This window comes from Typopeltis vanoorti, chromosome 20 (assembly GCF_054136105.1).
Source record: "Typopeltis vanoorti isolate ZY-2024b chromosome 20, IOZ_Tvanoo_1.0, whole genome shotgun sequence".
Lineage (NCBI taxonomy): Eukaryota > Metazoa > Arthropoda > Arachnida > Uropygi > Thelyphonidae > Typopeltis > Typopeltis vanoorti.
Genome location: NC_143568.1, coordinates 84,017,070 through 84,039,780, shown reverse-complemented (window position 1 = coordinate 84,039,780; position 22,711 = coordinate 84,017,070). Strand labels below are relative to the sequence as shown.

Here is a 22,711-nt window from a genome sequence, read left to right as displayed (position 1 = left end):
TTGGGACACAATATCGTTTAATTGGACCAGCCAGTAACATCAACCACCTTAACCTTGTATCGAGAAAATGTTTAGTTGAAGCAACTGAAAAGAATCTACTGACATATGTTCAACAGCTAAGGTGGTCAGAACAAAGTTAATCTTTTACCAACAATACAGTTTATGGCCAATAATAGGCAGGGAATGAGACAACAAGACCATTCAAAACTGTTTTGCTCACTGGTTTTAAGTGTTCAGTTATGCCAGATATATCCAATAATGAAAATGATGTCTCATTAGAAGTGAACTACATCAGAAACTATGAAGAATCTGAAGGTGAAATTGTTGAGGAAATTGCAGCCAAACATCATTAGCAGAGCATGAAAATGATGATGACACTCCAGAGCGAAACAAGTGATTAAATAGGACATCAGCAAGTGTATTTGCTGGATTGTCTATGTTTCATGCAGGAAAGCACAAGACTGTTTTATATCTGCACGCACTGATTTTGTTCATTTGCAGTCAGTCCAAAAAATCTGGCAAGCTATACTTGATCAATTCCTAGAACATCATTAACTGCTAGGAACTGCATACTTATTTAATGCATATATAAATTAAATTATTTTTATGGCAAATATTTTACTTTAATTAAAGCCAGTTGTTTATCTGTAAGTCAGTAATATTGCTACTCAGTAAACAGAAAGCTTGTCTTTTGTCTTATGTACATACACCTTGACTCTTTATATGCAGCTTTGTGTAATTGGGTTAAATTATGCTGTTTCCCCAATGTGGCTCAATTAATCGGAATCCACTATGTGTCTGTGAATTTAACATAAACGATCTTATAATACTATATGTGGATTTTGAGGTGGGACAAGAAGAAATTTCTTAATATTGGGCTTGAATGTAATATTTAAAGGTTGTAATTTATATTAGTCTTAATTTTTAGGAAATGCATATTGAAAATGGTTTTTAACTAGAGTGACCTTTTTTTTTTTATTCATGCCAATCCAGGACATAAAAATTTTCTGAACAAGGAGGGAAGACCTCAACCCAAATAGTTAAAATAATGTCAATTCAGGACAATTTTCTGACAAGGAGTGGAGACCTCAACCCAAATAGCTTAAATAACAAGGAAACAATACATTGAGTTCCTGTCCCATACATTTCTGGCATCTCAGACCTAATTTCCAGAATTCTTAAAAATTGAATGTAGTGGCTACTTTTCTTCCTTATCAACAAATTATCATCATGGTTTCCATTTTTCCAAAGATAAATGCTTCCTTCTGGCTCCTCTTCCTGGCATCTGCCAAGTTCTTTGTGACTATCATCGTTCTTAGTTCAGACAAACTGGATGCTCAGTGGAAAAGAGAATAAAAGGACACAAATCTTACATCATTAACCAGAAATCTGAAAAATCTGGCTTGGCACAGCATGGAATAGATATGGACCATAATATCCTGTGGTCTGAAATATGCTTACTTCATCTGTGTCGCTATCAATTTGAACATTTATTCACAGAAAGAAGTGCTGAAGCCTTGCTTCACTGCCTGAACTTAAATCGGAATGACTGCCTCTCACTATCTAAAGTATGGGAGAGTCTTATTCTAATTTTCATCATCAGTAAAGTTTTTTTTTTTAAATACAGTTAATTAATAACTAATAATATAATGTTTCCTCAGTTATACCTTTGCGTTATTTTATGTATAACATCATGCAGCTATTACTGTTTCAAATCAATCCGTTGTTTGCATTCTGCCTTGTAATTAACTAACGTTGCCACTGATGATGGCCTGTAATATTCAGCTAATATTCATCCATATATGGCTTTAAATAAATATTATTTACTTATTTTCTTGTGTTTTCGTTGAATTGAAGAAACCTCATGACATAAGTATCTCTCAAAGAACAATGAACTCTCTGATGTTTTGTCATTGTGCTATCAGGCTAGTTTGTCATTTTGTTGGTTATCAAATCTGTATCCTTGAGGGAATATTCTGTCATCTCTGTCTAAGATTGGGCAACTCAGCTTCTATTGAAAATACTTCTTATTCCAGATACATGCTCCTCTTGTGATTGACAAGATGAAATGAAGGTCTTTTTCTAACCAAATGATATACGTTATATTGTTCTTTCAGCTGAGATGCGAACGATTTTCTGAAAAATGTAGTAGACTACTGTGGTTAGGAAAGTTTTACAATAGTTCTAAGGAGCTGCTGTTGTGATTAAAGGATTGAAAAAGTTTATATGCACACCACTGATCAAAGGATTAAAAGTTATACCAATGATTAAAGGATATACATACCAATGGTGAATGTGGGTGTGGTTGCATTCAAAATACAGTAGACACACATTGTGGTGAATGCCACAAAACCAATGCTATTTTAAGTTCACAATTACAAAGACACAAACTATAGTGAACATCCATGGAACAACCAATACTATTTTAAGCTCACTATTACAAGCAGTAAAAGCTCAAAACCTTCATGATAGTAAACTGAATTTCCTAATAAATTGTCACAATCAGTAGACAAAGGAAATGAAAAGAAAGGAAATTGTGTGAACCAGAACAAAGGAAATTGCAGAAATAAAACAAATGAAATCATGAGAAATAGAATAAAAGAAATGGTGGAAAATATAAGAAAGGAAATAGCAGAAAATAAATGGTGCATTGATGACAGAAGACAAATAATTGCAGAAAACCATATGTAAAGCAAACAAAATGACAATGAAAAGTACAAATGCTCAAACAATAATGGGAGTCAAGAAAGAACTGGAAAATAATGAAACTATGAAAATCCAGAATTAGCATTTAAATTTTGAAAATCTTTTAGCTTAAATTAATTTCGCTTACCCAATCTTTATAATGAAATAAATATGTGCAGATGGTATCATTAAAATCAGAAATTTAGGTCAAATACTCAAAAAAATTCTTCATCATACATTTAGAATTTTTTATCTTATGGATAAAGAAGCTTTCCAAAACAAAATGAGCTCTCGTGTAAACAAATTTCATAACTTTCAGTAACAAATGGATACATGAAGACAATGGTAATAAAAAAAAGGTCAAAATGAGATTGCTCCTCAAGTGTCTCAGTAAGGAATGTGCTCACTCCTCACAGCATACAGTGCTCACACCTACACAGTCCAGGAGCTCAGCTGATAATAACCATTGCTCCTGCAAAGCTCTCCTAAGTTCCTCAAGGTTTGGGGGAGGGGGGGATTCAGAGCAGCAAACTCATCAACCTAGAGCATCCCAAACATTCTTAATAGGATTCAGATCAGGAAACCTGGCTGGTCAGTCCATACATACGATAGTCTCTTCTTGAAGATATTGGTCCATGAGTTTTGCGAGATGAGGATGATAAATGTCTTAAAAACATTATAAGATAAATGTCTCCCCTACCAAACTGCATACTGATGAATATGAAATCCAGGACCTTATCACTATAAGTTGCAACATTCATGGTTCCACTAGGAAAATTGGGTGGATGCACAGGACGGTGCATCCACCCAGTGAGATGCCTCCCCAACAGTCACTATTGGCTGGCTGAGTGGTTAACATACCCACTCTCCAACCAACAGGTCGCAGGTTCAAATACTGCTACAGGCATGGATATTTGTGATTGTCTTTAGGTGGGAGATGAATTTTATCACCCAGTGCGAGACTGCCACTCATTGGAAGCCTGAAGTGGCTTGAAAAAGTTCCATGTTTGGTTTCTAGATCAGGGTTTCTGAACTGTGCAAAAAATAAATTTTAAAAAACTTACAAAAATATATAAAAATTGATAAAAATGGGGAAAAAATTCTTAGCCCACCCACAGTACAGATGTACTGAAAGTTTACCAGTAACCTTTCGTGGGTGGGAGGGAAAAAAAACTCTGCCATAAGACAACTTTCATAGATATTAGAAGGATGATAATGTGTCCCTGGTTCTTTCCAGATCAGAGCATGCTTGGTATCATTTTGTAGAGCAAATTGGAACTTGTCTGTAAACAATACTGACCCCCAGTGGTATTGGTTCCAGTTCACATGAAGCCTGACCCATCTCAAACATTCTCTACTGTGGTATGGGGATAGAGGTGCATAACTCTAGCATATACCAGAGTTCTTGTAGCTGACACAAGGTCTGATCATAGTTGATTCAGGATAGCACTCCTGTTTAGGCAAGCAGATAATCGGAGATATTGGTCACTCACTGCAGTTGTGTTGTAGCTTGTGACCACCACCACCCTTCACTGTATCTCTGGGATATTGTTTGTGACTGTGGGAATTGGTTCCACATGTGAACCATGCACCTTTCTGGCTATCTCTACCTAACTTTGGGCTTTGGCCAGTCTCTAGTCTTATGATGGCTCATCATTGCATTCATTTGAGATTCAAATGAGATCTTACAGCCATATCCAAGAATTTGCTTATCACAAAATGCTTGTTCTCACTCCAGGCATGAAACAGAAAACTACTTCAAAATGTCCTCCTTTTATGCAGTGGTTCATTTGTATTTACCATTAATAGTGCTACTCGTTTGTGTATGATAACCAGGCTCAGCATCACTTTTTACATAACATACCTGACTTTCATATGTTTTCTCCTTTTTCCCTCTGAGTTATCACAATTCTTCTCTTTGTTCATTAATTTATGGAAACCAGTGTAGTTACAACATACCAACCTTGATAAATGTTAGTAAAAGTTACCATTGCTGATGTATTTAGGAATATCAAATTAATTACTACCAAAAAAAAAAAAAAATATTCATTATATAGCTATTGCAGGGAGTCTTTGATCTGGGTCTGTATAAGTATATAATCATCATATGTACCATAAATACAGTTATGTGTATATTAATAAAATAAATAAATAGTCTAATTCTTTTTCATTCTCCAAAAGGAGTCAGTAGCACTGTTTTAATCCTAAATTTTTGGATAACTTCAGGCAGTTTGTCTTCTTTGCCACCTCACCATCATCAAGGTTCTTAACCACTAACTTCTATTTATTTATATGTACTTGTGTATATTGATTTGGCCAAAAAATGACTTTATAAACTCAGATCTGAGCTTTAAAAAAAGATGGTTGAGTTATAGGAAAATGCACCAAAGGCTGTTTGAGATTTCCAACAGCATATAAACAATGTTCAGATGGATGCTGTGGTTAGCTTGATAAATGTTAGTAAAAGTTACTATTGCAGATGTATTTAGGTATATCATGGAAATAATACCTGATTTCAGCCTAACTCGTGTGTGAAGAATAAACTTCCACGAGATGCTATGTCTTGCAGTAGTCCTTGGTAGCAAGATAATAGTCCTGGTATGGCTTCCAGGTAGATATGTACTGCATAGTACACTCGTGCCTAATATATTCCTAAAATTCGATCTTCACAACCTAAGAGCAGCAGTCACCTCTTTCTATACAAATAAACATTTGTATAAATGCACAAAAGCTTGATTTTTCCTTATTTCTACAGTATCCATCAGTAATAAGATTTAATTCTAAACTAAACTTTAAGCTATAACTGAGGGGGGTAAGTCTTATCGACACCATTATTTGATTATATTACATCACTGAAACAGTGAATATTATCTTCAGTATTGCAAACTTTCAACTATAACAAACTATTCCTTTGCACTTGTTATCCTAGGATTGTCTTGTATTTTGATAGGTAAATCGCAGTTTGGGTTAGATCATATCCAACAGCAAAGACTTTATTAGCTCTGCTAGCTTGTTATTGTGAATTTGGAAAATGTGGAGGATTATTTTGAGTTATGGACTTAAATGAGAAAGTCAAGTGGTAATTTCAAATTATGCATTCACTGGTGGGGAACATCTGACTGCATTAATGTGAAAGTGAAACTTTTATGACATTCAGAATTGTGCAATATGTTGGCAGTTGGGATGAATGGTAGTTACTGGTATTTAGGACTCTGTGAAGATCAAAAAGTCCAGTTTGTATTATTATGAAATATATTTCATTTATTAAGTTTATTATTCATTTATTTATTATTATTAGTAGTAGTATTTATAGTAAACACAGTTCATACAGAAAATATAACTTTCAGATATGAAATGCATTGGTATATGGATTACTTGTAAAATAAAATATTACACAACAAATTGGGGAATAGATACACTGTCAACTGGAGAGGGAGAGTTGTTGATATATATATATATATATAGTGTTTCAAGTTGTAGTATCCGTATTCAGAGCAATCTGTAGAGAGAACCAGTATATGAAATTCCCTCAAACTTGTTATCCTAATCAGATCATCAGAAGAAGATTTTAACAATAAAAAAAATTAGTTCAAAATGACTAATATGGCATTTTTAGCAGGAGAAAATTATATCAATATGAACTCAAAGATCAAAGAATTAATCTCTAGAAATCAAACAAGAATGTGGTTACCAAGAGGATAGGACTAGATTTTTACTTGGAGAGTGGTGAATTAGTGCAGTGAGATTGTGAGTGCTATATTGGTAAGTAAGGTCAAAGCATGGCAGGTGTTATTATGTGAATGTTGGTTAGTGTTTGGGGCCTCCCTCAAATGAGTCTACAAAGCCTCCATGGAGATATCCACATAATAAAAATATTAATTTCTTTATAGTAAAAAATTAGATGTGACATCTAAAATTGGAGGATGTTTACAGAACAATGAATGTAAAAATGGGGGGGGGGGGGTTTGTTCCAGACTTTTGTCCAGAACAATCCATATGCTGAACAAAAAGTAACATCCAGTAGCTTTGGAAAGGGATCAGAAAGTGTGACTACTGTTTGGACACAATGTAGATTACCTGCATTTGGCCTTTTCAAAATCAGTTTTGTTCATCATCATCATCATCATCATCATCAAATTCCTGCCATGTACCCTCAAGGGGTGTACAGGATATGACAGTACTACATGAAAAAATGACATCATTACTAACTTCCTATCTACAATTTTCCTCCAAATCAGTCTGTTACTTGTCAAGACTCCAACATTATCAGATCTTATATTTCTATCGTCTAAGGCACTTTGTACTGTATCAATCCACCTATATCTTGGTCTTCCTCTGGGTCGTTTTCCTGCCAACCTGGCAGAGAACACTTGTTTTGCTAATCTTTCCTCTCCAATTCTATTTAAGTGACCATACCATCTGAGATTAGCTCTGCTAACGCATTCCTGGATGCTGACAATGTCAAGTTCTTTCCTAATATCCTAATTTTTAATATGATATTGCCATTGATGCCATCTGTTCACGCCTCTAATCTTTCTCAGGACTCTCATATCTGCGGTCTCTAGTCTTTGGTCAAGTGTTTTACTTCTGACCCAGCTCTCACATCCATAAGTTAAAATTGGTTTGAACACAGTCTTGTATACAGCTAATTTAGTGTTCCGACTAATTTCTTTCTTATTCCATATGAATTTATTCAATTGACTTCCCACCATACCAGCTTTACTGATTCTGTTGTCTATTTCTATATTTAGTTTACCATCTTCAGTAAAAATTGTGCCTAAGTAGCTGAAATGTTTTACTTGTTCCACAGGTTCTCCATTCACAACACAGTTGACATTTTCAATGATTCTGCCTATTTTCATTGTCTTTGTCTTTTTATTGCTGACCTTCATACCATATCTATTACAACAGCTATTCAATTTAGTGAGAGAATCTTGCAGACTTGTAGCGGATTTATTTAGAAGTATAACATCATCCGCATAAAGCAAAGAGCTGACATTAACATCTCCAATTTTGATATCAGGTTTAATACCACATTCCTTCATAATGTGATCCATATAGATAATGAATAACAGAGGGGATAATGTACATCCTTGTCTCACACCAGATTTAACATTAAACCATCTTCCTGTACTTCCTTCAATTCTAACTGCTGACTCACAACTCAAATAAAGACTAAGTATTGCTTGATATAATGCCCCATTGACACCATATAACTGCAGCGTATTGAATAGCTTCTCTCTTGGCACCTTGTCATATGCCTTTTCCAAATCGACAAAACTTAAATACAGATCTTTGTTATATTCCCATGCTTTCTCGACTATTTGTCGTAAAGTGAAGATCTGATCCTGACAGCCTCTATTTGGCCTGAATCCAGCTTGTTCTTCACCAAGCTTTTCTTTCACAATTCTTCTCAACCGTTTCTCAAGTATACTTGCATAGATCTTGCCAGGAACACTCAGTAGGGAAATACCTCTGTAATTCTCACATTCAGTTTTATTTCCCTTTTTATATATGGGTACTATGAGAGCTCTACTCCAATCATCGGGAATTCGTCCCTCTGTCCAGGCTTTCTGAACTATGCAGTGCAGCCACTGTAAGACTCTTATACCACCATACTTCAGCATTTCTGGTCGAATATCATCTACTCCTGCTGCCTTTCCACATTTCAAGCCTTTGATGGCTTTTTCTACTTCAAGTATGGATATGTATTCCTGACTGCATGCCTGGTCAGTGTTTTTTATCACTGTGCTGTCATCACTGCTTGTTTCATTTAGCAGTTTTTCAAAGTAATTACTCCATACTTCAAGGATATCTTTTTCTCCTGTTTTCATTTCACCTTTATCATCTCTAATTCCTTTTACAGCACTCTTTCCTCCATTCCTAAGCTTCTTCAACAACCTCCAGAATATTTTGCCACCTTCTTGATATTTATTTTCTATATTCTTGCCAAAGTCCTCCCATGACTTTTGTTTAGCTAGTTTTACACACTGTTTAGCTTTCTTACATTTGTCTCTGTATTCTGTAAGAGTAAAAGCTGACTTATTTGCCAGGAACTTTTGATATGCTTTCTTCTTTTCCTTCACTGCCTCTTTAACTTCCTGTGTCCACCAGGGAGTTCTGATTTTTTTATCCTTGCACACAACCTCACCACATGCCTCTCTGGCAGAATCAATCAATGTTTCCTTCAGAGTTTGCCACTGAATCTCCAAGGTTTGATTCCTGTTCTCAAACTCTTTCATTTTCTTTTCAATAATATTTCTGTATTTTAGTCTACAGTTCACATCTGAGAGCTGCTCAACTTTTATTCGCTTTAAAACTTTCTTACATGTTATTCTTTTCAATATGAAATTCAATTTTATCCTGCTCAAGACTAAATAGTGATCACTTCCAATTTCAAATCCTCTGTACACTCTGGTGTCCTGCACCAGGGAGAAAACATCACTATCAACAATAACATAGTCAATGAGACTTTTTTTATTCCTAGCCTCTTCTCTCCATGTGAATTTGTGCACATTTTTATGTTGGAACATGGTGTTAGTAATAACCAGTCCATGTCCTGAGCAGAAATCCAACAGATATTTGCCATTATTATTAGCTTTGCTCTTTTCTCCAAATTTTCCCAAAATATTTTTGTATGTCTCATAATCATTTCCTACTCTACTATTTAGATCCCCAACAAAGGACCAACTTTTCCTTTTTTCATTGTGTCAGTTGCTTTTTCTAAAGCCTCAAAAAATTCCTCCACTTCTACCTTAGTAGAACCTTCTTTGGGACCATAGGTACAAATAAGTCTCATTGTCCAGTTCCCCATTCTCATATTTGCCCACATTACTCTACTTGAGACTGACTGCCATTCAAGAAGATTAGCCTCGTATTTTGTGTTGAATACTATGGCTACTCCTTCTTTTCCTTGATTGTTATTGCCTGAATATAACATTTTGTATTTATTGCTCAGAAAGATCTCACCAGTTTTTGTCTTTTTTGTTTCAGTGACCTCTATTATGTTGATCTGGTACTTATCTAATTCCTCAGCTAGCTCCATTTCTGTGCCATTCAGGCTTCTTATGTTGATAGTACCGATCTTTAACTCTGGTGATGTTGAGTTGGGGTGTGTTTTCAGATTTGTTCCAGTTGCTGACTTTTCGCTGTTCATCCTGGTTCCCTGGCGAAAACAATGGGCGCCTTGTTTTAACCGCCCCAGCCGGCATGAAATTTTGTCATGTCATACCATCATTTTTTATTTTGGTTTAACCAATAAGAATACAATTTGGTCGGCTAAATCCCAAATTGCCAGCCCATCCTCGTTCGTTCAGTATCCAAGTAGATACCCAACAGGGTGCACCACAAGAAGGTGAGGATTGGACATTAGGTCAGGAGCTCTGGTCGGTTCTCCGCATTCCTTTAAAGGCTATGTGGAGGTCTCCTCTCAGTTATACAGCTTTGACCCTTAAGCACCCCCTTAATCATATCATGTAATGCATAATTTTTATAACATAATCTGTAGGTTTTTGCATTTCAACTTTCTCGGTTTCCCCTTGAACACTCACTACAAATCGAAATAAATGGCAGTTATGAAGTCAACCGTTAAGTACATATTTTCGGCTAATTTAGATATTATGCGGCAGTTTTGAAGTAGAGTTATTTTCCCTACAGTTTATCTTTCAAAACATGTGTAGGTGCATACATCAAAATGAAATTTTATTTCCTAAATTTTCATAACAGAATTAATTTGTCTTTAATGGCTAACTCCCCCACTCCCAAAATTATCACCACACACATGCACACAAAAAAAAAAGAAAAAAAATACTGCTAGATAACATATGTGCACATTCTTTTTTTTGAATTCGTTATTTTTCCAAAGTAATTGTACCAGAGAACTTTTAATATTCCGATACCGAAATTAAATTGTGATTATTATAAATTAGTAAATTTTGTATATTTTTTCATTTATATTATTTCCTGATAAGTATAAATCATTAAATTATGTAATATTAGAGAAAATAATGTTTAAAAACAGCTTCATCCTAGAAAAGCAATATCAGAATAAAATGTTTTGAACATATGTAAAGTAACCAGAAAGGTGAAAAATCGAATAATAAAATAATAAATTTCTGTGTGTATTCGGCTATTGTTAGGGACTTTTTAGTGTGTCTACTGGACATGTTCGTTTCTCACTTTCTCAATAATTTTCGTTAGCTTATGGACTGTTACTCGAGCAGAAAGGAATGGGTCTGTAACTCTCCCCCCCCCCCCTCCCCCACCACCACCAAAAAAAACATAAATGATTATGTAATACATATGCGCCTTTTCTTTTGAATAATTCAAATTTTTTTTTTCCAAGATAATTGTATCAAATTATTTACAATTTTTCGATAATAAAAATGAAACTAATCACTATAAATTAAGAGATCATTTTAGTATAACTGTTGTATCAGCGTGTAAAAGATATGTCAATATTTCTGTGTTAGTATGTCTGTAATCTAATAACCATCTAATAACCCTCATAAAGAAATTATATGAAGAAAGTCAGGCAGCAGTAAGAATTGAAAACTCACTGCCCCCTGCATTCCGATTTGAAAAAGGATCAAGACAAGGATGCATACTCTCACCATTACTATTCAACCTTTACAGCGAAACTATAATGAAAATATCTTTCGAAAAGTGGAATGGAGGCATTAAATTAGGTGGCCGAACAATCACTAACCTACAATATGCAGATGACACAGTGATACTAGCAACAAGCGGGCAGGAATTAAAATCCATCCTAAATCAACTAAAATGGGAAAGCCTAAGCCACGGTTTACGAATAAATCAAGATAAAATGAAAATAACGATTCTAAACAATGCAGAAGAGATAGAAATAGTGATAGAAAGGATTCAAGATATAGAAGAAATTGAAATTGTTCACCATTTCAACCTTTGGAGTGATGATAACAAAAAAAGACGGATGTAAAAAAGAGATAAGAAGAAGAATAGCACTAGCTAAGAAAGCAATGACTGATTTAACCAAGATCTGGAAAGACAGGCACATCTCCAAAAAGACAAAAATTAAGCTTGTTGAAACCTTAGTTTTTTTCAATCTTTCTCTATGCTTCTGAGTCTTGGGCTATGACAAAAGATGATAGAAGAAGAATTGGGGCGTTTGAGTCTGGTGCTGGAGAAGATTGTTAAGAGTGTCTTGGACAGAAAAGCAAACAAACAAAAGTATCCTAGAAGAACTGAATATCCACACAAGACTGATAAACATAATTGAAAAGAGAATATTGCAATATTTTGGACACATATGTAGAAGGGAAGGCAACTGCCTAGAAAAAGTAATCATCCAGGGTAAACCGTGTGGGAAAAGAAAAAGAGGAAAAACCCCAAACAGGTGAATCGCTGAACTTAAACTAGAACAAGCAATAAGAGAGGCACAAGAGAGAGAGAGAATTGGCAAAGCATCATCATCAGAAAGGTCACGAGTCCTCAGGCATGAAGAGATCCAAGAGAGAGAAATGGCTGTAATCCACAATGGAAAACGAAACAAGACATTCTTGATGTATTCTGCACTACAGCTAGGTAATTTAGTGTGATTTCTGGGGAAACTTTCTCTTTTGTCTTTCTCAATAGCAGTGAGAGTAATCTAAGTTCAACTTTTCCTCCAGCTAAGAGGATTATTATTGAGTATTTCGAAGGTAGTAATATTTAGATATTAACTGGCTACGGTTTGCAGATGATATAGCAGTTTTAGCTGATAACGAAAATAAACTGAAAGCCACCCTAACAAAGATGAAAGAAATCTTCACACAGTACAGCCTAAAAATTAATTATGAGAAAACAAAATTATTAATTACAAGTAAAGCAAATCCAATGAAAATAAACCTAGAAATAAATAATAACCTACTACAACAGGTATCCTCTTTGAAATATCTTGGAAGTCTTATCACAGAAGATGGAAGAAACCAATCAGATATTAAAGCACAGATAATCCTACCCAAAAAAGCATTCTATAACAGAAGAAACATTTTTACCAGTAAAGGACTTAGCATCCAGCTCAAAAAAAAAAAGGCTAGTGAAAACATACATATGGAGCATTGCATTATATGGTTGTGAGGCCTGGACTCTAACAAAACAAGACATGAAAAAGTTGGAGGCATTTGAACTTTGGTGCTGGAGAAAGATGATGAAAATTAGTTGGACAGAAAAGAAAAGTAATGAAGTTCTGAATATAGTTCGTGAAGAGCAGTTATTAATGAAACACATCAATATGAGAAGAAAAAGCCTAATTGGACACCATTTGAGGCATGGGGGACTGATTACAGAAATAATGGAGGGCATTGTAGAAGGAAAGAGGCCACGAGGCAGACCAAGAATTTCATATATAAATAACATAATGATGCTAACTGGTGCTAAGAGTTATGAAGAGATAAAAAGGAAGTCACAAGACTGGATGTTGTGATGTGCTGCTATATTTACCAATTTTCGGATTGATGCACCAAAGAAGAAGAATATTTAGAATTTAAAAAACAAATAAATAAATAACAAAAATAACACTACTGAATTTAAGCAGACCATTGAACAACTGATTTCAGATTGCAAAGAAATAGTACAGAATTAGAAGCTTCGACGGCACAACAATATTATTGCTTTATTTTATTTTATTTATTTTTTTTGTCAAAATGGTAAACTGAAGCAACAGATTTTGAATACTGTCTGAAAGCTTTCAAACCAGTACAAATTTAAAGTAGTTATGTAATTGCGTTCCAGGAGAGGAGAGGAGAAGGGAGGTAGATGCAGTAGAAAATCTTCAAAATGACATAAATTTTGAATTATTTCGTATAGGATATCCTTCATGTTATATTTTTAGCTTATCTACAGTGGTTACACTAGATATTATAGTAATGTGGATCCTAAAAAAAAATAAATAATAAAAAATAAATAAAAAATCTGTTGCAGTTTTAAGCAAAAGACAAAAGCGTGAAGAGTCTCTGATAAAATACCATTGGATATAAATCTTTGCTATTAAAAAGACTCGCAATCAGAAACCCTGAGTAATGCAGTTTAACATCATTTGTTGTTCACAAAAAAAATCATTCCTAAAATTGAAATGTTACAATCCATATAACGGTATTTTGCAAGGAAATAAAACAAAATGTCATATTTATTTCAATAAATGTTATTTAAAAAATATAAATATTTGGCACAATATTTTAAATGAAACAAACATTTGAAATTTGCGAAAAAAAAAATCTTCTATATTGTCAGTAAAGTAAAAGAACATAAAGTTGTCTTGTTCCGTGACACTGATTTGGAGAATAAAAGGCAGCAAATTTACTATTATTAAATAGATTCATTGCAAAGGCTGATCTCTGGTCATTTCAGGATTGATTATTTTCTTACATGTGAAATTCGTTTTTATTTTTGGGAAAAGACAATAATTGTGCAGAAAAACAAAAAATAAAATAAAAAATCGAATATCGTAGGACAGTAAGGGAAATTCCAAGTAACACAGTACACATAAAGTCAAAGGTTGTTCTACCACAGTTAATCCATTAACGGCTCTAAAATCGCCATTGCAGATGAAGTTTTGATCCATTAAATTGAATTGGCAACAATGCCACGGAATCTTGTCCAGAAGTAGTGCAGTATTTTTGTTTTATTCAAAACGTATATAATTACTTTTCATCTTTACCAAGAAGATGGAGCATATTCCTTAAACATTTAGAAAAATAAATAAAATCTTTAACAGTTAAAAGATTAAGTGAAACGAGGTGGTCCACAAGAGCTGACACTGTATTGCTTTGAAACCGTGGATATAAATAAATTAAAAAGGCATTACTTGAAGTATCCATTTCTCCTCATGAAAAACCTATTTCTAAATTAGAGCTCATCATTGGCTGATCATTTTGACAATTCAGAAACAGCAATTTTAACAGTTGTGTGGGACAAAATTTTACAACGAATAAATGCTACTAGTAAATCTCTACAAGATCCCAATATGGATTTATTTTTAGCTAATAATTTGTTATAGTCTTTAGTTGGTTTTATTTTACACGTAAGAAATAGTTTTTGCTGCTTTTAATGAAGAAGCGAATTTATTAACAGATGAGACAAAATTTAAAGATGAGAAGGAAAGAGTGAAAAAACAAAAAAAAAATGTCTCACAAAATTTCACAATCTAACGATGAGATTACTCATATATTACATGGGAAAGAAAATTTCATTGTTAATACTTTTAATGTCTTTGCGATAAGCTAATTTTGGAAATTAATGAAAGAGCAAAAAGCTATTTAGACAGATATATTTGGCATTTTTTTAAGAAAGATATAGCAAAAGACAAGCACAAGACTAGTATTAACAAAATTTCACAATCTTATGGAGCTGATATTGATTCAGAGAAATTTATTTGTGAAGTTAAGCAATATAATGATAAAGGAAGAAAATTTTTCAATTAAAATATGTACAAATTTATAAACGATGGGTTAAGGTCTACTTTTCCGAACATAGAAACAATTCTAAAAATATTTTTGAGAGTGCCTATTTAAAATGCAAGTGCTGAACGCTCATTTTCAATTAAGCAACTTGCACCAAAATAAAACAAGTGACCTGTCATTATTATGCATTGCATCAGATGTAATAGACTCGATTAATTATGATATCATTTTAGATAGATTTGCTAAAACCAAAGACAGAAAAAAAAAAAACTTATTTTTTCTTTTTTAATTTAAATTTGAACTGATATATATATATTTTTTTTCTTCTTTAAATGCAAATGTATTTATACCAATGTTGTGTTAATTTTTAGTTTATTAAAATGAGTTATTATGGAAATATCGACTTTTATTTTCAATAAACTAAAAAAAAATAAAGCATATGAATTTCATTAACTGAAATAGACTTGTTCTTCTGAGGCCTCATTATGATGTTGCACCTAGGGCCTCAAAAAGTATAAATGCGGCCCTGATTGTTAGTTGATAGGAGAAAAAGAGTGGATATGATAGAAACATTTAAGTCACTTATAGGGTTTTATAGGATTGATGCAGAGGAAATGTTTCAGCACTTGGCTAGAGGGGGCCATCCCTATAAGTTGAATAAAGGTGTGGTTAGTAGTGGTGTGAAGACTAGATTTTTTGCTTGGAGAGTTGTAAATGAGTGGAATGGGTTGCCAGTCAGTTGTGAGCACTTTGCCTGTTAATGGATTCAAGGAGAGGCATGATAGATTGTGTGAATAGTTTTGGTCTCTCTCAATGAGTCTTCAGACTCCATGGAGGTACCCATATAATAATAATATACTAATAATTGTTTTTGTGATGCATTCATTGCAAATGTCTGGATTAGAAGAAGTCTGGAAACAATAATCCATCTAAGGGAATCAAGTGTAGAAATCACAAAGATCATTTCATTTGCATTCATATAATATTTGTCAATGTGTTTGAGAGGAGTTGTATATCAGTTTCTCCAAGAAAAGAAATCAACACTATATTGTGATCTGAATTGCCTGGAGATGAGCAACATCCCCAGTATACATGGAATTATAGATTAGGAAAACATCTAGAGAAGGGGTCAGCAACAGGTGGGCTGCAATCAGCCCAACCGTGCATTTTTGGCGGCCCATAAAAGGTTGACCATACTTCCATAGATGTGGCCCGTAAAATTTTATCTTCGAGAAAAGACATTACGGACATTTCAAGAGGACGTTATCTAACTAGTCAGGTGCTAGATGGTTAAGTAGAGGTGCTGTGCTAAAAATATTTTTAATTTACGTGAAGAAATAGATATTTTCATGACGGAACTCGAAAATACTATTCCACAACTATCGGATAAAAATGGATCTCTTGCATTTATGGTAGACATTACAACGTACCTTAATGAACTTAATTTGAACCTATAGGGCCAAGGTAAATTACTATCAGAACTGTTTTCTGACATAAAAGCTTTTGAAGGCAAACTATGTCTGTTGAAAAAATATATGATGGAAGAAAATTTGCATGATTATATATGTTGCAAATCAGCATCTACAGTTGGATGGCAAACACAAAAGGAAACTTTTGTTGGTATTATTGAAGATTTACAAAACTGAATTTTCAATAAGATTTGTGGATATTGAACGCTCTTAATGTCGACATTGATGACCTACTAAACCGACTACTGATGGAAGTTTTTTGGAATTGCAACACTTAGATATTAAAATATTAAAGAATGCATTTTCGTTAGAAACTATCCAAAAAATTTGAAGGATTAATCAGTTTTGCAAAAAAGATGATAGTCTCATTTGAAAGCACATACATTTGCGATGTATGTATATATTTATTTGCGATTTTCTGCCATGGGTTTTAGAAAAAATAAATTTTCTTCTCGACTGGCTGATTAACATTTGCATGCTTCGATTCGAATTTACATCTCAGGTTATAAAGTGGATATAGATAATTTGGCTAAGGGAAAACAATCACAAAAGTCACATTAAGCAGGGAGACACATATCGTGATGCATAAAACTATATTACTTTGATTTTACATGATAATAATTTTTCATTGAGTTTCATTTTCATGCTTGTTTCATATCTCGTACTTGAAATATTTTTTTTTTTTTTTTGTGAATTGATATAATAAAAATTGATACCTTGAGTATTTTTTCCACTCACTATTTTCTATTAATTTAACGTGTGTGGCCCGATTATTAAAAATAACAGTTAAATGTGGCCTGCAAGTCTGAAAAGGTTGCCTACCCCCGATCTAGAGTATTTTGAACAGTGATTTTTTTATGTTACTTCTGTCCACAAAAGACTTTTTTTGTAAACTTAACAATAGTATTATGTGTGGGCTGTGTTTTTACTAATTTTTTATATTTTTATGTATTGTGCATTTTTTTTAAATTTATTTTTCACATTATCTGGTATTCTGGCAGGTATCTGAGCAGTTTGTAAAATCATTGGTGATGGCAAATGTCTGAGCAGCTCTGTATGCTGAAGCACTGACATTATAAACATGAAAATCTTCCAGAAAGTTGAATTGCTGTTAGGAAAGATGTCTAGAAAGAAAGAAAATCAATAACTTTGAGATTGTTGGTGACATCATTGAGTAATAGAGATAAAAATGAATCTTATGGAATGAGGAGTGGAGATAATATTTATCCAAAGATGATACAAAAGAGGGGATTCTGAATTGCTTGTGCTCTTACTTTGGATATCTGAGTGAACATATCATGTGCACAGATGTCACAATTGACATGTTTTATTTTGTAGTGGTTTGCAGAGCGCAATTTTTTATGTGCATCATAAGGCACAGATACGTGTCAGTTAATAGGTGCACTCTAACTTGGTGTGTACTCTTTTTCTGTGACTTTGGATCCTTTTAAAATGTCAATTGAACCATGTGTAATTCAGGCTTGTTTGTTTGCTCATGCTTGTACGAATTTGAACTCAATTCAAAGGCTTCAGAAGCATCCTGTAAGATATGTATAGTATTTGGAAAAGATGCGGTAGCAGAATGTACTGCGCAGAAAATGGTTTAAAAAAAATTTGTTTCTGTTGATGAATCACTTGAGGATGCACCACATTCAGGAAGGCCTTCCATTATTGATAATGAAGAATTATGTGCTGATGTTGAAAATAATTCAAGATTAACATGTCAAGAACTTGCACAAATATGTAACATGAGTGGTGAAACAATTCATTTACACTTGCATCAACTGGGAAATCATGGAATCTAAGCAAATGGATCCCACATGCATTATCAGATGACAATAAACTTCAAAGGCTATCAATTTGTTCTTCACTTCTTTCACATCATAAAAACGAGCCATTTTTGGATTACTTGCTCACTTTTGATTAAAAATGTATCTTGTACTCTAACAAGAAGCGAACTTATCATTGGTTGTTACCAAACAATTCAGTACCACACACTTCAAAGACACTGCTTCATCCCCAGAAGACTAATGCTTTATGGGTGGTGGACTAGAGCCAGTATTGTCCACTATGAGTTTCTCTCTCTGCAGGCCAAACATTTACGGCTGAAATTACTCGATGCAACTCAAGCATGTGCAGGATGTGTTACTTCAGAAACAGAGGACAAATTAATTGGAAGAAAGTGCTATTCTTACAGGACAATGCGAAACCTCATACTGCAAAATTTGCCCATGAGATTTGTGCTTTAGGATGGAAGATACTCCCTCATCCTTCATATTCTCCTGACATTTCTCCAAGCGATTACCACCTTTTTTTGGCACTAGACAATCGCATGCAAAATAGACAGTTCCACAATAAAATGGAGATTGAAGCAGAGGTTGCTAGGTTTATTACTTCTAAAGACAAAACGTTTTATAGAAGCAGAATTTACAAACTTGTATCTCATTGGGAAATAGTTGTAGATTGTGAAGGTGATTATTTTAATGAATAAAACATTTTATGAAAATTTCTGCGGTTGTTTAATTTTTATTATGAAAAACTGCACAAACGTTTTTGGTTACCTGATATTATATTCAATATTAGTTCCTGGTTTGGAACTTGAAGTTTCAGTAAGCAAGGATTTGACTGGCCATTACAGTGGGCAGTGAAACATATGCTACCTAGTTGAACAAGTTAACCAGAAAAGATTAGTTAACTCTGTAATCTCTATTTTAAAGCTTAAAAGAAGGTTTTATTCCATATATACTGTGTGTGTGTGTAAATGAAATAGATATTTATCTAAGAATTTTAATAATTAATAATTCACAAAGATTATTATTATGTTTGTGAATGAACTTTTGGAATTCATCTCATTGTAACTCCCCTATATCCCATTATAAATTACTTAAGGAATATTGTTATTAAATGTTAATGAATGAAATAAACCATATATAAGTATTATTCTCTTTTACAGATAAAACTAATATCAATACTCCACAACCAGTCCTAAGACGCAGCAAAAGAATATCTGCTGCCTGCTGTCCAGTAGATGTTGTAGAAGCAGCAAAATGTAAAAATAGACTCTCCCAACAAATTACTAAAAGAAAATCAAATTCAGTTTTTATTCATAATGGAAAGAAACGATTAGGTCATTGTTCTAAAATAGAAACTTTTCAGTTTGATAAAGAAAATGATGAAGAGAAAAGTAAAAAGAGCATTTTTTTCGAAGGTAATTTGATAATATAAGAAACATTTTAACTTTGCTGTAATTCGCAGAACAGTCGAGTTATATAATATATATGAGGTGTGACAATTTAACTCCCAAAATGCACCTGTAAAAAACCTACATTCTCAACTATACATTAGTGGCCACTGTTGCCTTCAAAGTAGTCCCCTTGTGCATTTATATACTGGTTTAGATGGTGTTCCCATTTTTGGAAACAGGCTTGGAACTCTTTTTTTGGAATACTCTTGAGTTCCTTTATCACATTATGCTGGATAGCAGTGATGTCATAAAATCTTCATCCTTTTACTGCAGTCTTTAATTTTGAAAACAGTCAGAAATCAAAGGGAGCTAAGTCAATTGAACAAGCAGGATAACCTAATTTGGTAATAGATTTTTTGGCCAGAAACTCTCTCACAGTGAGCGCACTATGGCTTGGTGCATTGTCGTGATGAATAATCTGCTTGTCAGGCCACAATTCAGGTCTTTTTCTCCGAACAGAATCTCATAATCTTTGCACACCTCTAAGTATCATTGTTGGTTGACCGTTTGTCCCTGTTCAATGAATTCATAGTGGACTATTATCTTGTGATCAAAGAAACACACCAGCATGGTCTTGAACTGTGAGCGTGATGTGTGCTTTTTTCAGATGTTGCGAACTCGGGGTTTTCCACTGCATGTGCTTCTGTTTTGTTTCAGAATCGTACTGGAAGCACCAGGTTTCATGACCTGTAATTACTCTCAGAAACGTGCTTATTTGCAAAAAAGATCAGTCGCAATTTGAAGCTGCTGCTACTGCTCTTGTTGATCTGTCAAGATCCAAGGCACAAACTTCGCAGAAATCTTTCACATACCCAATTCTTCAATTAAAATTATCCTGACTGTTTCTTGATTCATTTGCAAATAATCAGCCATTAATCGCCTATCAGACCGTACCAAATCTCGCACTCTGTTTACATTTTTCTCCGTCATTTTTGTTTTTGGCTACTCACTTTTGGGGTTGTCCACGTCTTCTTGCCCACCTTTGAATCTCTTATGACTCAAAGACACTTGACTTTTTCAGAGCATCCACACCATATGCCACTTTCAACAACTCCAATGTTTCAATAGCAGTTTTGTCGATTTTCACACAAAATTTGATGTTAACACACGCTCCAATTTTGATCACACATTTTAAACCAAAGTTTACACTCAAATCTCTATTGTTTTTGCAATAGCCAACTAACAAGTGCATAAACCTCAAGCTCTATCAGCTTGAGGTTTATGCATGCATTAGTTAAAACACGTACAAAGACAATTACTCACGTGACCCCAATCAAACACCACATGGGCAACACTATGCAGCCATTCCGGGAATTAAATTGTCACACCTCGTGTGTGTGTGTGTGTGTGTGTGTGTGTGTGTGTGGCTGTAATATTTTAGTCATTATTTTATTGTATATATATTTGAGCTTGGACTAGGTATAATTGACTCTCCCTATATGAAACTATAATGAATACTTTTTTTAAAGTAAATTTTTTTTTAGAAGAGGACATGCGATTCAGTATGTCAACAAGATAATAATTATAAAGTTTCCTTGTCATCTGTCTCTCATTGTAATAGTGATGCAGAACTGGTCCATCGTGTCACCATTCCCTGGCATTCTTTTTCACTACAAGTGTCCTCCTTCCATGAGCCAGAGCAATCAGTACTTGCAGAGCATGCTATCACCAAAAGACACTGAGTACTTCAGAAGAAAATTAAGATTTTCCCTAAAAGTAACACCCTCTTATACAAAGATAGTTATAAGACCTTGCTATACTGAATGATTCTAAATAGAAACGATGGACTTACATTATCCCTCTTATAGGAAATAGTTCTTTTTACTAAAACCTTGATATAATTAGATCACGATGCTCTACATCATGTATGTGCAGTTTTCACGTTTTTTCATTGTTGAATATACTGGTTCTGTTTTTGTTGTTAAATTTGAGTCATACTGATCATACCCTTGATACTAGAGCAAAAATTTTATATTAATATATATATGTTAAATTCGTTTTATGTTATTTATTAATTATCATGTCTTGCATTCCTATACATATAAATTGGAAGGAAGAAAGAATATATGGCAGAAAGGAAATGGGATTTATACACCCACTGAGAAATAATTACTTGAAACAGCATGTGATGGAGGGGACCTGGAGTGCAAGAGTATTGGATCTGGTCATAAGATCAGAAAAGTTATCTGTAACCAAGGTAGCCACATTGCCTCCAGTTGGGGAAAGTGACCAGGTCTCGACTTGAGAAATTGTAATAAATGAGGAATATTCTGTTAAAAAGGGGCACACACACATACGAGGGCGGCCTGAAAAGTTCTTGACCTCAACCATAGATGGCAACACTATCAGCAAATTTTATTTTTCTAAGGTGCATCTGTTATAAGCATCCATGTGAAATTGCAAGTCATTCTATCAAGTAAACACGAGATGACGGCACTTGCTAGCTGCCATTTTCACTGCATATACTGATTAATTAGTGATAGCCTTCGGCCAGCTATCTCTGATTGGCTACTAGTGGAGATTGAACTACCCACTCAGTCTCCAGAAAGTTAGATAGGACTAAAATGGCCTCGCCTACTCCCTATACAGGAACAAAAAGGCATTAACTGAGCTAATTTCTATCAAGTAGTTTGTTTTATACAGGTCTGAAGCAAAAGTGTTGTCTGTATCCCTTGAAATGGATAAAATTGAGTATTGTGCAGTTATAAAATTCTTTGTGACAGAAGGTTTAACCTCCCAACCGGCCAGGATGTCTATAGATGTTCAGCTAAATGTGGATACGATGCATGCTATCTGTTGAAAGAACATGGATAAGAAGTGCAATTCGGCCAGCATGTCCATTAGAAGGTGTGATAATCCCTCACGCTGAAGAGAGCACTTAATCAGATTATCTCAGG

The 22,711-nt window shown here is 34.1% G+C and overlaps 1 protein-coding gene across 3 annotated transcripts in view; it reads left to right on the top strand.

The window, feature by feature from the left end:
• Positions 1-22,711, top strand: part of LOC150095616 (kinesin-like protein klp-12) — a 282,767-nt gene that overhangs the window by 202,755 nt on the left and 57,301 nt on the right. For all 3 annotated transcript variants that reach the window (XM_090410291.1, XM_090410289.1, XM_090410290.1), the window contains exon 11: positions 19,524-19,778. In XM_090410291.1, the coding sequence (XP_090266417.1) occupies positions 19,524-19,778 (255 nt within the window). The remainder of the gene's footprint in view (positions 1-19,523; positions 19,779-22,711) is intronic.